The sequence below is a fragment of the Diorhabda sublineata genome, chromosome 3 (genome assembly GCF_026230105.1).
Source record: "Diorhabda sublineata isolate icDioSubl1.1 chromosome 3, icDioSubl1.1, whole genome shotgun sequence".
Classification (NCBI taxonomy): domain Eukaryota; kingdom Metazoa; phylum Arthropoda; class Insecta; order Coleoptera; family Chrysomelidae; genus Diorhabda; species Diorhabda sublineata.
This window is the reverse complement of record NC_079476.1, coordinates 3,731,284-3,746,028: the sequence shown is the minus strand read 5'-3', so window position 1 is coordinate 3,746,028 and position 14,745 is coordinate 3,731,284. Positions and strand designations below refer to the sequence as shown.

Genomic DNA, 14,745 nt, shown 5'->3' with positions numbered 1-14,745 from the left:
ATCATTTCTATTTGGAAACAATCGGTTCAATTACGACAGCAAAAATTTTGAAAGAAATTCCAGTTATCGAGGACGTTTTAAGGATTTTTCGAAATAGTATGGTCCAATAATCCCATTATCATTCCCGGCCTAACATTAACTTTCCTTTGGTATTGATGATATTGGTATATACTCTTGCATCCAGTGTGGATTTTCCGTGACCCAACACGATTGCCATGGCCGTTAAGTAATTATATAGCGAGAAAAGCACACATTCCAAAAGCATCGGATCTCTCTTATTTTTCTCCATTATAATTTCACAAAATTCAATTCGTCTATCAAAATCATCTTCCATAAGTTCCGTAGAAAAGTTACTTTTCGTAATTTCCTTATTTGAGAGTTGAATGAACCATGTCATTATCTAATGCTTATTGTATTTTAGGTAAAGATAAACAGTTTGAGGACTTAATTTGGGTTTCGTTGTAAGCAATGAATGATACAATTTACTGTAATAATTTTTGAACAAATTAAAACATCAATTATTCAGAGGTATTGATATGGCTAAATAGGTATTGAAAAGATCTTCCAAATAATGTACCACAACACCCACATTTCCATTTAAAAACTTTAGCAATGACGTTATTACGATGATGATAAAAATCGACGGGTTTGAAGATTTTTCCTGAAAGTCGACGGCTTACGAAATAATGAATTTTTTTCGTACTGTATATAAAAAAAAGTAATATTCCGTGTGAACAACTCAGTTCAGGCAAGATTTTCATTAATTTCTATAGCATAACATATTTTTAATAACATGAGATCATCATAGACCATGTAAAATTATGATTAAAAAATAATTTCCAAACACGACCGAAACACCTCAATGGAAATTCTGAAGTTTTCTTTTACGTAAGAGACCAAACCAGTATTATATTCCAATTCTAAATCATAACAATCAAAAATAAAAACGTAGTACTGCCTTATCTGCATTGGTTTAGTTACCAAACACGATCTAATCAAATTAGAATCAAAATATAATATTTTTGAAAGTTAACAAGGAGTACTATGAAATTTCTCGTAAGTATCAATCATGAGTAGCTTGCATTTGCATGCGCCTTTTTGTCGAAATAATAATATTTATTCACAATTCTATTTTTTTATTATGTATTTCAAAATAATTATAAGAATATAGAATTTTGGGTTGCGAATCAATAATAATTGCCACAGATATTTTCACTATTTTAGTACAACTTCTTTTTTCAACTTTTAATTTGTTTCTTGTCATTTGAGAGAAAAAAAACTTACAACTTCTAGATGGAATTACGGTCACCCCGTAATTTTAGAAATTATTTGGGTTTTTTGTTCGGTTTTTGATTAGCTTTTGACATAAAAAGGCCCTTCACCTAAATTACTATAAACAATTATCAGCATATTTTCTGTTTTTGCCCAGTTTGGGTTTTTCCTGATTTTTGAATATTTTCACATGGCTTCTATCAAGTTATTTTTTAGTGTCTTCAGTCATACTAGATTCTTTCACTCCAGGTTCTTTCCACATTCCTTACCTAATCAACCTTGCGTGTTTTCTTTTTCAAACTTAGCGTTTGCTCTGTCACCTGTCCCGTTAATTATTCTACTTGCATCAACTCCAATCCCACATTGACCTCTATGTTCATTGTTCTTAGATTTGTACTCCATTAGTTGTTCAATACCTCACAAGGTACCCTTCTTTAACTTCTTGCGCAATTTAGAGAACATGGATGGTCAAACCAATAAAAAGCTGACTTCATGATAAATGATATTCTGTTAAGTTTTAAAGCGAATCCATATAACTTAACTTATGTGCCTACCGTTGAATATAATTCTACGAAATACTGATGAATAAACTGAACAGTAATAACATAAGTCTGGTTCTATTTGTTCCTATAAACAGTTCCATTGTACAAGAGTTGTAAATGTCAACAGAGAGACCTTAGAGGGCGCGTGAGAGACACCCCCAATATTTATATCAAAAAGTATTTCTTTTAGATGACTCCGAATGCTGGGTCCAGTATTTGGCTTGGTGAGAACCTAGAAAAAGTGTTTCTCCAAACCTCACGCTGCTGGATATTTTTTGTGTGGAACTATTTCATGCCTAACAATGCTTGAGATAACTTGTATATGAGATGATGTGATTCTTATGAACAAGATAAACTACATTTTAATGTATTTGATGCATTTAATTAATTGGATTCCTTGAGGAAATAATATTATTCAAAATATACTCTACATAACATTATTTTTAAAGAAGCTTTCAAATATATACAAGTTTTCTCATCTAAAAATAAACAGTTTCCATTATTTTAGGCCTCCCTGTGTATTAAAAGTTATGTATAAACTGTTCATAACTCGATTTGAAAGTTGACATACTCACAATTCTCTGAAAACCTACTTTCATTCACTTCAGTTCACAATCCATCGGTTTAAGGTTGCACCCAATGAAAGTTTCGAATGTTTTCCCTCAACCTCACATAGAAATATCGTTTCCCCATGATAACAAAATTATATATAAACTAAAAGAAAATAAACAAAAAAAAAACAGTACTGAAGGAAATACTAGAGATTTACCGCAAGAGAAATTGGACATTCGTTATTTTCAGTTGTGAATTTTACCTGATATTATAAACAACAGCTTCGGATCAAAAACGTCTAAAAACCACTATTTTAGTACTAGTAAATCACGCATCAAGAATCAAAAATCAAGAATCAAGAATAAACCTCTACTTTTATAGCAATCAATGTCACGAATATTTGAGATCAACTGCTCGTATTAGAATTCCAAGTCTTCGGGGATGTCTTTGCTTGATTACTAACGCTTTGGATTAGATTTATCAAGCATCCTCTCGCTAAATACTAAAAAATAAACTTATTCTGATGAGAAATGTCTATTTAGTGTGACCGTAGTGGTACTTCTTCTTTTGCTTCATATTTCAAGTGTATATCTTGTCAAGGTGTTCAGTTTTACTTCCTTCATGATGTTTTGATTGGTTAGGTTTTCTTCTAGTTTTGGCAAACCTCACTATCTGGAACGACATATGTTCTTCTAATATAATTTCCAATTTTTCTGTATGTAACCCTGTGATTGAAGGTAATGCTGCCATCTCAGTTATTCATGACCGCTGTCTCTATTGCAAATGTCAGAATGAACCTTAAGGCTCGTTCAGACAATGATATTTTAGGTCGTGGCACCTAATGCCGTGATGTCTCGCTTGTTTAATCGTTTGAACATCTGCGACGGTGACAGTACTGAGAGTTTGATACTACAATACGTATTTTTATGCGCGAATCCGCTGTTTGGTATGCGATCATGTCTTCGTTTGATATACTTACATAACTGGAATGTTACCAGCAATACCCTTGTCTATGGGATAAGTCAATTTCAGCATTGAAGGATAGAAATAAACGGGATCAGGCGGAAGAAGCGTTTTTCAACATTTTTAAATTAGAAAATGTGAAAGCATTGAGGGCAAAAATTAGATCAATTCGAGGAACATACAATGATGAATTCCGAAAGGTGAAAAATTCAATTACAACTGGTTCTGGTGTTGAAATTTATAATCCTAAGTTCCACTGGTATAATTTTGCTCACGTCTTTCTTTAAAAAAACGAAGAATTTGAACTGCAAATTGCAAAAAGACTTGGGGTCCTCTAATTGCAATTCCGTCAGCAGTGTTCCTGATGCACCTAATGTATTCCTACGTCTAATCCACTTTCTTAACCACACTCTCCTTCTCAGTTTTTGCCTCAACTTCGAATTAATTTAATACATCTGCTACTGCAGTTACGAGTTCCGCCATTTCTGATAATAGTATGTCGCAACACAAGTCTTGGTACGTGCGAACACTTGGTGTCATAATGTCCAATGTCAAACGCTGTCACAGCATTTGATGCCACGACATGAATGTCACCGTCTGAACGAGCCTTAAGGCATGCTTATATGTATATTTCCGATTTATTGCGTTCATATATTCCAAACTGGACTAAACGTATATTAAACGTAGCTATTTCCATGCACCATCTCAAACTCACATCCAGTCTACTAGTATAAATGCAGTAAATTATAACAAACTGTTCACCTCGAGCCCCACTCCACTTTTTGACTAACGTACTAATTAGAATATGAATAGATTAGTATCAAAATAAGAGTGGGAATGTTCACAAATAGTTCACAAAGCCTGAGCCCACAATCTCGCAGCAAGATAAATTAAATATTCAGTGTCCTTAGGCTGCAAACATGGATATCTATTTGGGCATTTGTTGTTTCTGTATTTGTGTAATTATCTTCAAATTAGATGAAAATCCGTGGTATTATACATAATTATAATACATCTTAATGAAACATAAAGCTGAATCGGAAATTTGCACACGCTGGGATTAAATTATCAGTGATTATTTTGGAACTTATCCAATCTCAACTTCAGAAGCTTTGATAAAATGAGAATTCATTAAATGAAAATCAAAAATCTATTTCCATCTCCAAACCAATTAGATCTCATTATTTTGATTATTATCTGTGGAAAATGAAATAAAATATGTATTAGAAACTGAAAATATTTTTCAAACCAAAATTGAACTTTAACAAATATCCATATCATCTTAATTTTCATGACAATTTATCATAATTTTATATATATTTAATCTTAAAAATTCAGAAGAAAGTATGCTATTAATATCTTCAAAGAATGAAAGATTTATTTCAATTTTCTAAAAGCCGTAAGTAGTTGAAAGGTGATGTTTCGATTTGGTGGGTATTCTTGGTAATGTGTCAAAAAAATATTCCGATGGTGGTGGTAAAGCAATGAACGGCCGGCAGACGAGAAAGGCATCTGACAGCTCCTCTTCATTCCCTCTGCAGGAGTTACAAGCAGCAAACGAAACTTTGCGCACCCTTCAAACGCAGCTGGAACTAGTCCCCTCGCCCTCTAGTAGCACGGTTAAAGTGCTACTTGATACAAAAGATGCACGAATCGCGACGTTAGAGCGCGAAGTCAGGCTATTAGAGAGCGAGGTCGAGCGTTTGACACCACAAGTACCTTCCGCCGTCGTCTGCGCCATGGCACCGCCACCGATCAAGCGCCAAGTAAGTTTTCTGTTAAACGACGTGCAAGTCGGGAAAGATGGATCAGTTATCAGAATGTAACTAGGTAATAAGACTCTATGGCCGCTTAAGTTCAGTTTTACCACCTCACTGTCGCTTATACCCCGCATGGATAGTGCATGCTACTGCTCGTGTGTGCAGCTGGACGAGTTCCGCGTCGAGATTCAACGCAGAGACCAGGAGATCCTCGCCATGGGCGCCAAGATGAAGACGCTAGAGGAACAACACCAAGACTACCAAAGGCACATTGCGGTGCTCAAAGAATCGCTGTGTGCTAAAGAAGAACATTACAATATGCTACAGACCGACGTCGAAGAACTAAGGCAGCGATTAGAAGAAAAGAACAGGTACGCGGAGAAGAAGGCACAGCAGTTTCAACAGGAGAGAGCCAGAGCAGCAGCCGAAATGGCCGAGATGAGGGAGCATATGGACATCAAGGATAGGAAGATCAATGTTCTACAAAGAAAAGTGAGTATTTTCTCTCAATAGCTATTCATATTATTTAATAGTTATTCAATAGTGTCATAGAAATTCAATTTAATTGGTTTTCCTTTTCGTAAACCATCATGTACAGGTATATTATAGCAGTTAAGTTTTTGCGAAAGATTTTTATGGCTGCTATATCATATAAGTAATAATTTTATCATTAACACTGACATATCTTTTGAAGTTCTCATACATTTTCTTACTTAGTCTTCCAACGATCGATAAAGTCGCATTAAAAGTTTAGATTTAATATAAATCATTGAAATTTTTCATATAACGAAGAATGAGAAACTAATGGTTATTCATTCAATGGCAAGAAGTGATTCCGTGGTTTCAATTTGCCTTCTCCACGCAACGAATCACCCTGAAACAAAAAATATGCTTTATAATATGCTTACCATGCAGAATACCGTGGACACTAACACTGCTGATCTTGCGTTGAGTTAGCTCCTCGCATTCAAGGCCCCCGTGAGGGATACTGGCTCAGGTGGAAGTTTTGGAGTTGATATTTGCACACATAATGTGTGAAGACGATGGCTTGAGCTTTTTGGGAATCGAGAGTTACCCTCCATTTCCTGCACCAATCCAAAAATTGATTCAGAAGATTTAGTATTGAGGAAACGCATTTCTTGTCGTCCGCATACAATTGGACTTTTACTGTGAAGTCAAGAGGGTCTAGGGTGACAAACGTATAAATAATATGTAGGACTTTGACGATAATGGAGCGATTGGAGAGTTATGAATATAACAATTTCATTGTAGGAGGTGGCAATCGGATAGTCAGAAGCTTCCTTACAAGTCCGGCATGTCAGACCTGATCGAAAGCCTTCTAGACATACATGAAAATGTCGGAGGCGTACTGATGTTGTTTGGTAAAGCAAAACAGGGCGTGGACGGTAAAAAAAGTCAAAATGTCAGCTTTGGTTTTTGTCAATAAAGTGTACGTGTACTATCAGGTTTGCTTCCATCTTCAAAACATTGGACACTAATTTGATGCATAGTAGGGAAACACTCTCGCATAACTACTTGCTCACACACCATTTAGATACATGAGTGTCAATGATTGAAAGTGTTGTCATAGATGGCTGTAAATTTGAATATGATTTAAAAAAATTATGTTCTAGATATGATTGTTTCTCGGTTCGATAAATCTAATGTCACTGTTGACAACTTTCCGAAACAATACACAAAACGGTATGAATAATTCTAATATATTAAAAAGCTGTCGAAACCAACAGAAAAAAATATAGAAGTAGAATTTGAAATAAAAAAATCAAAGTATAATTCAACAATTTATTTGAAAATTTTGTTGTAATCGAAAGTAGTTAACAAATGATATTGGTGGTTGTGAACATGTTTTATGATAGCGATAAAATTAATTAATGATATTTAATAGCGACAGTTCATGTATGGAATACAATCTTTTGTGCTTCGACATTTTAATATTATGAGCGCTCATATTAATCTTTATGGGGCAAAAGAGAATTATTATCAATACGATTATTGGAAATTTCCTGCCACCTAAATTAGACTTTGGAAACTGACTCAAAATAAATTTTTCGATAATATTAAATATATAAACATCAACATAAACAAAAAATGGACTGCAAAAGAAACTACTTTAATTTTTTCAGAAAAGAAATTTGTAAACATCATCAAAATAAGTATTTATTCGTTGAAACAAACTCTACATACAGCATATGTTTCAAGTTGGAAAATGTCACGTTTTTTGGTATTTGTTTGTTAGCCATCAATACTCAACGTTTTCAGTGAATTTGTGAACATGGGAAAAATTGGTTATCGTCATGTGATACAGAACTTTTATTTGAAAGGCGTTAGCACAACCAATATCAAAGTTGTACTAGAGTCTAGTCTGAGTTAGATCTTCGTTATCAACAATAAAATATTGGATAGCAGAGTTTAAACGAGGCCGTACGACCTGCCAAGACCAGCATCGCAGTAGTAGACCAAATGAGGTGATGACTGCAAAAATGTTGAAGAAAATCCACAAAGTGGTACTGATGATGAAAGTGCGCGAGCCAGTAGACATAATTACGCATTTGAAAAAGTGAGATACACCACGTATTAACTTGAAATTTGTACATGAGGCAGCCATGTACAAGTTGGGTGCAGCGTTTGCTCACAATGAAACAAAAACAGCGTCGTGAAGATGTTTCTATCGAGTCTTTGGTAATGTTTCACAAAAATAAAGCCGAAATCCACATAAAAGTGGATGAAACGTGGGTCTATCACTTCACACCTTAAACTGAAGAACAATCAAAACAATGAATTTAAAAAGAAGGCAAAGACTGTTCCATTTGCAGGTAAGGTCATGGGTTTTTGGGATGCGCGTAGGATAATTTTCGATAACCATCTTGAAAGAGGAAAAACTATCAACGGCGAGAATTATGCGAACTTATTACAACGTTTGAGCGAAAATATCAAGCGAAAACTGTCGTATTTGGCTAATAAGAAAGTGTTGTTTCATTAAGAATTTGCAGCCCACACATCCTTTATTGCAATGGCCAAATTTAATGATATTCAACTCGTGAATCGCGAATAATTCTGCGGAACAGGCTTTCAATCTGCAAATTTTTTATTGCGTCTGCATTAGATTCAGAGCAAACGTGCATCAATCTGTAGAAAAGCTTACTTCTACCTGAATAATCATTCAAAACTAAAAATACTGAGCCATGTAAGGTACCGCCACAAATTCTCTTCGATTGGTCAACTTAATATGTTGAAATTTTCCATTCAAAATCACACATTAAAAATTCATAATATTAGAATGTATAATAATTTAGAAAATATACTTAAATATAAGTTCTGATTTCGAAGCTTTGAAGGCCTATAAGTTGTATTAGAATTTTTTTATGTCACAGCATTATTTTTGCCTCATCTACTTACTCCGAATTTTTGCTATCAAACACTTGTATACCTCATGAAGTGTTCAAAAATAAGGGACAAATATTTTTTGGTACAATTTGATTGGTGGATTTCAATGAATAGCCAAACAATTTTCATTATAGTGGCTAGGCCCCCGGAAACTTTTAAATCTAAAATTGTTTTTTTCAACATTTTTTAACCGCAAGTCTCTAAGACTAATAATTTCCAAGATAGAGTACTTTATATTTTACTCTATCCACCCTGTAGTACGCAGATTAATGCATCTCTCAATAATTTCTTAGAGCATATTAATTTTCCTTATAAATATTTATTAGTATGCCATTAAATTGCGCGCTGAGAATTGCGTGACCTAATCCAGACTTCAAGAAAATCGAGTTCATACAACATGGACCTAAAAATTCGTACTTTATCACTTAAAAATTCAAAAACTAACTCATTCTCACTACGCAAAGCCTCATGCTTATTTCATTTACTTTTCATATTTCTTCAGTACTGAAGTTACCAACAATTTACAGTTTTCTTTCTTAATAGAATATAGTTTCACATTGTCACTTTCATTCTCAACACGCGATATATTATTAAAAAACTTGGCCTGTATTTTTTACCATAAACCGTATTGTATGTAGAGTATTTTCTAAATATTATTGTCCTAAAGAGGACAAACAAATATTCTTTTCCGACTATGTGATGTTTAAATACATCCAGAATACTCCAGACCGTTCTGAAAATTTATTGTACTTCAAAAAATGAGGGAATACTTTCTCTCGACCAAAGTGTGAGGTGATTTTGAAACATAATAATAATATATGATAACGGTAAGTGCAAATAATTGATTAGTGCCTCACTAACAAATAAGTACTAACCCATAAATTGGTCAAACTTCATTTACAGTGTGTACAGGTGACCCATAGAATTTTATCCAAACCTGTAAAAGTGATCAAAAAATTTCATTACAAAAGTTCTTTGTATTTAAAAGAATTTTTAGATTATTGACTCTTGGATTATACAGGATCTCCCAATTCTTCAGTATCGACATCAACTTTGGAATTTTTAATATAACACCCTACATTTTATTGCGTTTTTTAATTTAGTGGTAAAAACTTTCAAAGACCGACCTATTTGATTACAGCACGGTTTAGGAAATATTTGAGGTTACTTGAAATTTTTATTGAAAACTCAACATATTTGGAAAATTCCGCAAAATAAAAATGAGGCGCACTGGCATCATTTGCAAAATGAATTTTCAAACACAAAACTTTATTGATTTCTCTCAATTTTCGAGTCTACATAGAATCATACTATATGAGTTTCGAATTTTGTCAATAACAAAATCTCATTTTTGTTCAATGGCACACTCTGTATATTATACCTTCAATAGAACGCGTATAAAAATAAGAATAAAGGTTGTGGAATTATTTGAGTTTTTCTCATTTTTTTTGTGGTTTCCATATTGGAAATAATGTAACACACTGAGCATTACATTTTGGAAAAAAACTAAATAGAATATGTTTATCAAAAACAAAAAGTGAAACTACAAATCCGTATGTAATAAGGACTTCTTTATCTTATATATAGTGAGTGTTAGAATATAAGAGTCGTCCTTTCGTACTTCCTTTTTAAGAAGAAATTAGTCCTGATGAAAATATTTTTATTCTTTTAATCAGAACAGAACTGTGAGATATAACATGATAACAGACCTTGTTTAAAACAATAATTTGAGTAATTATTGTGTAGTAAATTATTGAAGAACTGTCAGACACTGGAATTAAATCGTCTACTTAATTTAATGAACGACCACAATCTTTCTCATCATATTCAACAGATATTAAATGTCATTTTCAATTTGTAATTTACTTATAACTGAGAATATCTATTTAATATCCTCTGCGAAAGATCTAAACAAGAAATAGAAAGATTTCATTAATTCGTTATCGGCAGATCAGTTTTCTTGAAACTCAATCGATATTTCTGGAGTGAAATAGGAATTCATAACCAACTTCTTTTCTCCTAAATTTCATAAGCTTTCGACTACATTTTACGAAGTTCCCACTTTCCACGTGCGAATTACATTTCTATTTATATTTTCTTTCTCAATAGATTATTAGAAATTTCTCTTTGATTAGTATTTTTTAACTGTTTTGTTTTGGCACTCCTAAATATTCAACTAATCTGCCTAGCTATATATAAAATTCTCATAATGATATTTTTGTCCTCCTCATTCGCTATTATACCTCAAAATATTACAATTCAAAAATTGATATTTTTTTCAAAACATAAGTACATCATCGGCAAACCACGCAACTCCGTTATTTTCTTATAATGAACATTTTGATACCATTAGATATACAATTTTTGAACGCATCTAACAGAAGGATCAGAAAAACCCGATACAATTTAAAAGTCTAAATAGAAAACATCGCAACTCCAGACTCTCATTTTGTTTAAAGTTAACCGCAATCCGTGTTAATTTACTTGTTTTTCTTCAATTATTTTCTCGAAATTTGATATCTGGCCACTATTTTTATCCTTTATTAAAAAAAATGGTAAAGTCTTTATCCAATTTTTCTAACGTTAAAATTTTGTGTCTATTGTAAAATTTGGTGTTAAGGAGTTACGAAGTTTGTGAATTAAGCTGAAGAAATACTATTTCCTCTGCGTGAGAGAAACTTAAAGAAATTCAGGAAAAGTTGATCATCCTTACTCTAATTTTTGCATGAATTCAAAATCAATCTGTTTATAACACTAATAATCTCACGTTTTATTAACAGAAATAATTAACACTTCCATTGAAGTATTGAATAAAATTCAAAATCGAAAAGTATTCAATCCATGCGAATTTTTAGGTTGAAAATCTGGAAGATCTTCTTAAAGAAAAAGACAATCAAGTAGATATGGCGAGAGCTCGTTTGTCTGCTATGCAAGCTCATCATTGCTCCTCCGAAGGTGCTTTATCTTCATTGGAAGAAGCAATCGGAGATAAAGAAAAGCAGATGAATCAATTGAGGGAACAAAGAGATCGCGCAGAACAAGAAAAACATGAAGAACGTGAACTGCACGAACGAGAAATAGCAGAGTACAAGATGAAACTACACGCACTTAATAGTGAAGTTGAGAAACTTACAGCTAGATTAGAAAGGTAAGTTATAAATTTAAAATCCATTGTTATTTAGGTATTAAGGAATTCAAGGTAATCCGGTTGACAATTAGTGGGTATAAATACAGTCAATTTAATGTTAAATACCTGAACTTTTGAACATTTTCTTGTAAACGTTTTCATCTGGGAAAAATTCTGAACAATGATATTTCAATTCATAGTAGGAAATTGTGTGTGTTTCCGCACAGACAATATACAATGAGAATGCACTCAGTGATGGAGAAACCACATCCTATTTTGAGAAATTAATGACAAATACTCTAATCCAACAAATTATCTTGGAGGAAGTTCAAACACAATTTTAACCTAGGGGGTAAAACAACAGATCTTTGAGATGTTTTCTGGTTGTTCTGTACATACATTGAATCGATATCTATTACTAAGAACTTTTGTACACTTTGATGGTGAAAGGAACATACATGATGCTCTTCAATAATCCTGAGAACTACAGAGAATTACAAAAAAACTTTCTTCTAAATTATTTTCATTTGTGAGTGCGTCCACAAATCACATTGGATGATTTGAATCTCCAGTTTTCGCCAATATTTTCATTGTCGATGGCTTATGAATGGGTAGTGGATAATTATCTCTCTTTGTGTAATCTAATGCTTTCACGAAAAAGTAGCAACATATCGAGTTGAGTACCATGAGAATAAGTGAGTGAAAATTTCGATACCAAAAAATATTTATTGAGCAAATATCTTAAAAAATGGAATGTTCAATGTTAGTTCTGTAAAGTTATCACCAAATTTGTATGGAAAGATTGTTGTTTGAGGCATAAATTACTTATAATCACCAAAACTATCGGAAAACGTGACTTTCTGTCACAAAACACAAATAATAATTAAAATTTATTTCACATTTAACGCCTTATACGAGGATTGTTTTGACAATTTATATGAAAATTTATAATTGGATATGGTTTTATTGTTTTTCAAAATATTCTCCATTAAATCAATACACTTCGGCCTACATTTGAACCCATTATTTCCATTTCCATTGACGAACCTCCAAAACATGTGATATGAATGCATCAACTGCTTCTTCAGATGTAGAAAAACGTTGATCTCGCAATCAATTTATTTTTGATCTGTGGAAATAAGAGGAAATCATTGGGTGCAAAACAAGAACTGTACCAAGGATGACCCCTAAATTCGCCTTCTGCGATTGGTTTCCCTTATTTTTTCTATGTGGTATACCATTTAGAAAGTTGATCTAATGGAATGATGACAGTTATTACGAAAAAACAAGCGACTATTTGCTGCGAACAACTTTTGTAGGATTTGACTTATCTTGGATGTCTCATACAATCAATTGTTGTTTAGCTTCGAGTTTATCTGCATAGATCCATGATTCTTCAGCTTCCACGATCTTATAGACGTCTTTCGAAGCAACGCGATTTCATTTTTTCATCATTTCTTTCCCCCATCGACACATGATCCAACGCGATCATATCTTTTTGACAGCCAATGCCATTTTGAATGTAAGCAAGTGGAACTGAAGCCCAAGTATGTCTCAATGTCTCACGGTATGTCACATGAATCTAGTTGATCGGCACACTGCTATTGGTTTCATCCACGTCGAATCTGTTAACAAGTCAAATAACACTCATATGACAACTCGTTCTGAGTACATTCACCATTGAAAATGACAAAAGTTTATAATTAGAATTTCAGATTTGACATATTCAAATCAGTGTTGCCATATCTCAAAACTTTGATAGCAATCTTCGTACCAACTTAATAAGATGATTTTGGATATAGGTAAATTGGGCTGAATCAACTTTTTTCATCTCACAATTCTACACTACACGTCATTTTATAACCTTTCAGAGACCAATTTTATTATGAACAAAATAAATAGCTTTTGAAGTAATCGATATTGATTGAAGGGCATATTATTTTTTCAGCTGTTGAATGCCAAAAGCGAATCATGACATCTTTTTTCGAAAATAAATCAAGTTTTAATAAAGAATAAAAAACCAAACGAAAACTAATATTCCGTTTGTCTCCTATATGCACTTATCTTAACAGCACATCTTCTAGATACGTTCAACCAAGTTGTCCAATGAATTTTGTGCGTATTCTGCGCAAAGTTTTGGATGAATATGCTCAAGAATGATTTATGGTTGCGTAAATAGCTTTTTGTAACTGATGCCAATCAAGCTCTATGGGATTCAGATCAAGTGATCTGATTTTATATTCCTTAAAACTTAAAAGTCTCCTGGATATTTACTAGTGATTAAGATACTTCTCGTTATTGTTGAGATCGATAGAGACACTCCCGATGAAAAAGTCTTCATTACCAGGATTCTGAAACCCTTAGGTAACGTTGGCAGTTATTACTTTGAGTCTTCCAGTTCTTCGTCCTAAGGCGACTATTCTAGTTCCCTGGAACTGATTAAACATTCTTGGATCGAAACACATTTAGTCAATTTGTAACATCCGTCGATCCGTCGTGCTGGGATCGCCTCGAGTCATCCAATAGCACGAGAAAACACTTCGATAGTTGATGTTTTTTTAAGCATTATTAAAATCAATCAAACTCCTTAAATATCATTTCCAGCTTGTAAAAATATTACTCATTAAATTTCTCTCTAATGGTAGATCAATTTAGATTTAGAAAGTCCTTAAATTTGAATGGGTTTATATCTTGACTAAATTATACAGTATACACTGACGACTGTTAATCTACTCTTTCAACAATTGGTTTTCAGTATGTACCTACACCATTATTCGTTGCTACACTGGGGAAATATTTTAAAAAAGATTGACATCAAACGTTTCATTTCAGATTATGAACTCAATTTCCGTTTCTATTATATCACAAGCATTTTAAAAAGACACAACATGACCAGAACTATTATATTTAGGTACTTTGGTGGTTAGTCCCCAACACAGAAATGCTTTTAAAACTTCTCAAATAAAAACTAACTATTAAATTGAACTACAAAAATCTGTTTTCAAACTACGTAATTGATAATTGGGATACATTTATCGATTGAAAATAAAAGATGTATAAGATGTTCCACCTATTAGTAATTAATAGTGAACATTTCGTAATGATATGAACTAAAGAGTGATTT

The 14,745-nt window shown here is 33.0% G+C and overlaps 1 protein-coding gene across 1 annotated transcript in view; it reads left to right on the top strand.

The window, feature by feature from the left end:
- Positions 1-14,745, top strand: part of LOC130441496 (myosin-10) — a 135,918-nt gene that overhangs the window by 84,452 nt on the left and 36,721 nt on the right. The window contains exons 7-8 of the mRNA XM_056775210.1: positions 5,255-5,581; positions 11,350-11,642. Of these exons, the coding sequence (XP_056631188.1) occupies positions 5,255-5,581; positions 11,350-11,642 (620 nt within the window). The remainder of the gene's footprint in view (positions 1-5,254; positions 5,582-11,349; positions 11,643-14,745) is intronic.